General features: G+C 39.6%; 1 protein-coding gene across 1 annotated transcript; it reads left to right on the forward strand.

Moving 5' to 3' along the window:
• Nucleotides 1–605: 605 nt before the first annotated feature.
• On the forward strand, nt 606–1,367 carry LOC113782130 (transcription initiation factor TFIID subunit 8-like). Its single transcript, XM_027328041.1, has one exon. It carries the CDS (start codon nt 606–608, stop codon nt 1,365–1,367), a length of 762 nt encoding a protein of 253 aa, XP_027183842.1.
• The last annotated feature ends 1,102 nt before the right edge of the window (nt 1,368–2,469 follow it).

Below are 2,469 nucleotides of genomic sequence, written 5' to 3' on the forward strand. Positions count from 1 at the left end.
GTCACTTCCGAATGTTGATAGTATGTTGTTTGAAATATTATTTGAAATAATTATTATAATATTTTTTTTGATGTAATGTATACAAAATAAAAAAGTAATTAGAAATATAAAAATATGGATTGAAAAATATATTTATGATGTAAGTAAAATATTATTTGAAAAAAATTTGCTATCCAAACACTAATTTTCCATTTCCCCTGTATCGCTATTTACTTTACAAATGAATTTAACCAAAATTTAATATATTCTTTTTACGCCAGCCAATCACAGGAAGGCAAGTGTAATTAATCAACTCATGCAATTATCAAGGAAAAGGTTTCTCTTTTGGTAAAAAAAAAAAAAGGAAAAATTTCTCAAATTTTATAAAAATTTAAATCCCATTTTCAGTAACAAGCGACCGGTTGCTCTCTGCACAACGGACTAGTCCGTAACACCACCACCAATCACTATTGTTCGAATCTCACTGAAGCCCAAAACTTGCAAATACAGAATTTTTCCCTAATGCTAGTAAAAATTAGGGTTCAATTCAGAGGCCGTTTCCGCATATAACTCCAAAATCCAAACCACCGTAAAAATCGCGCGGCCTCCGCCGTCTACCTCCCAACATGACCTGCCATCCATCAGAATCAGGCCTCTCCGCCACCATCACAAGAATTGCCGTGGCACAGATTTCCCAATCAGTGGGCTACAGTGCAGCCCAAACCTCCGCTTTAGACACCCTTGCCAACGTCGCCGCCAGGTACCTAGGAGCCGTAGCCCATTCCGCCGCCGCCTCCGCCAATTCCTCCGGCCGCACCCAATCTAACATATTTGACATCGTCATTGCCCTTGAGGAACTGGGGTCCGTACAAGGATTTCCTAATAGTTCATCACAGTGTTTGATTTCATCTTCGATTTTGAAAGAAATTAGGAGGTTTTTATTTTACAGCGATGAAATTCCTTTTGCTCAGCCGATTCCCAGGCAAAATCAGCCGGTGGAATCGAGGAAAAGTGGGAATGAGATGGGTTTGAAGCACGTGCCCGGATGGCTACCGGATATGCCTGTAATGGACGGAATGGGAATCGAAAAGGAGGGGAATGAAGAGCGGAATATTGGAGGGGGTTTTGTTGGGGAAGAAAGGAATCAAAGTAGGACGGCAAAAATGGGGAATGGGAGGGGAAAGGGATATCAATTGCCTGAAAAGAGAGGAAAAGTGAGGTTTAGAATGGGAATGGGAGGTGGGAATTGGGGGTTTGGTATGGAGAGGAGGAATGGGGTATTAAACAGAGGTGGAATTGGAAAGAGAATTCTGTGTGAGAGTTGGAGTGATGGTGATGGGAATGAGGAGGAAGGGAATAAGAAGAGAGTGATCAAGAGATCAAGATGAGAAATTGATGATGATGATAATTTTTTTGACAATTAGATATCATATATGCTAGATTCTTTTGCCTAAAATTAGTGAAGTACTTCTTACTTTTGAATTTTTACATTTTCTTTTGGTACGTTTTTCATCTATTTTATTTTATTTTACTGCTCTAGTGACATCCAGAATGCAATCCAGATTCCAGAAACCTTGTCAAAGCACTTATGGTGATGAATTTTAGGGTGCTTCTTCTATCTAAGCTAAAAAATCATCTCTAGATGGTGTAGTATTGTTCCAGTAGACAAGAAAAAACTTTACTGTGAAATTAGAGCAATGCAGTGACTTGGGAAGCTTTGCCTATCACCAACCTCTCAAACTTGTTTTCCAGATGATCTTAGCATAAATTTGTGCTGTCGAGGCCGAGTTCTCGCCCGATTTTATCAACCATGTTCCAAGCCATTAAGGATATCTGGCCGGAAGGGAGATTACATACAGGATCAAACACATGCCTAATCCAGCAACAACCATTCTTCTATAGCATGATAGACAAAACATTCAGGTTTGCAGCTACTAGGTTTACCATGTAGCTACTCCATACTCCTACCCTGAATTTTACTAGTCTCACAAAGTCTGTACTCCTCCATGCTTGTTCTTGCGTCGATTTAACGCACTGGAACTTCTCTTCGTCGAGATTAAAGGAGATTAGTCCAGGCCTTTTGGCCAAACTGTAAGCATTTGTCATCGAATGGAGCAAGCGGATCAACTGGTGCAACTTTCTCCATGAAGAATTGTCACTCCTTTCATGAATTGGAGATAGGAAAATTATATAGGGCGGAAAAAATTGTTAGGATTCGTTAACCAGAAGATTTGAGTTATAAAACCAAAACGAGACGTATGCTGCTATCCATCTTTTCAAACTTTCTGCCACAGAAATGAGGAGGCCTCTGCAATGACGATTCTGATATGCCTGGACAAATGGTGGATGCACACTTACATTGCAGAATAGTTATGAGCAATTCAAACTGCAAATCATCTATTGCTGTTTGACTTTCTTTATGGCATCTGTATTTTGATCATTAACACAGCAGAAAACCCCTCTGTTTATGCTGATCTTGTCTTTGCTGTG

Source organism: Coffea eugenioides, chromosome 9, assembly GCF_003713205.1.
Source record: "Coffea eugenioides isolate CCC68of chromosome 9, Ceug_1.0, whole genome shotgun sequence".
Lineage (NCBI taxonomy): Eukaryota > Viridiplantae > Streptophyta > Magnoliopsida > Gentianales > Rubiaceae > Coffea > Coffea eugenioides.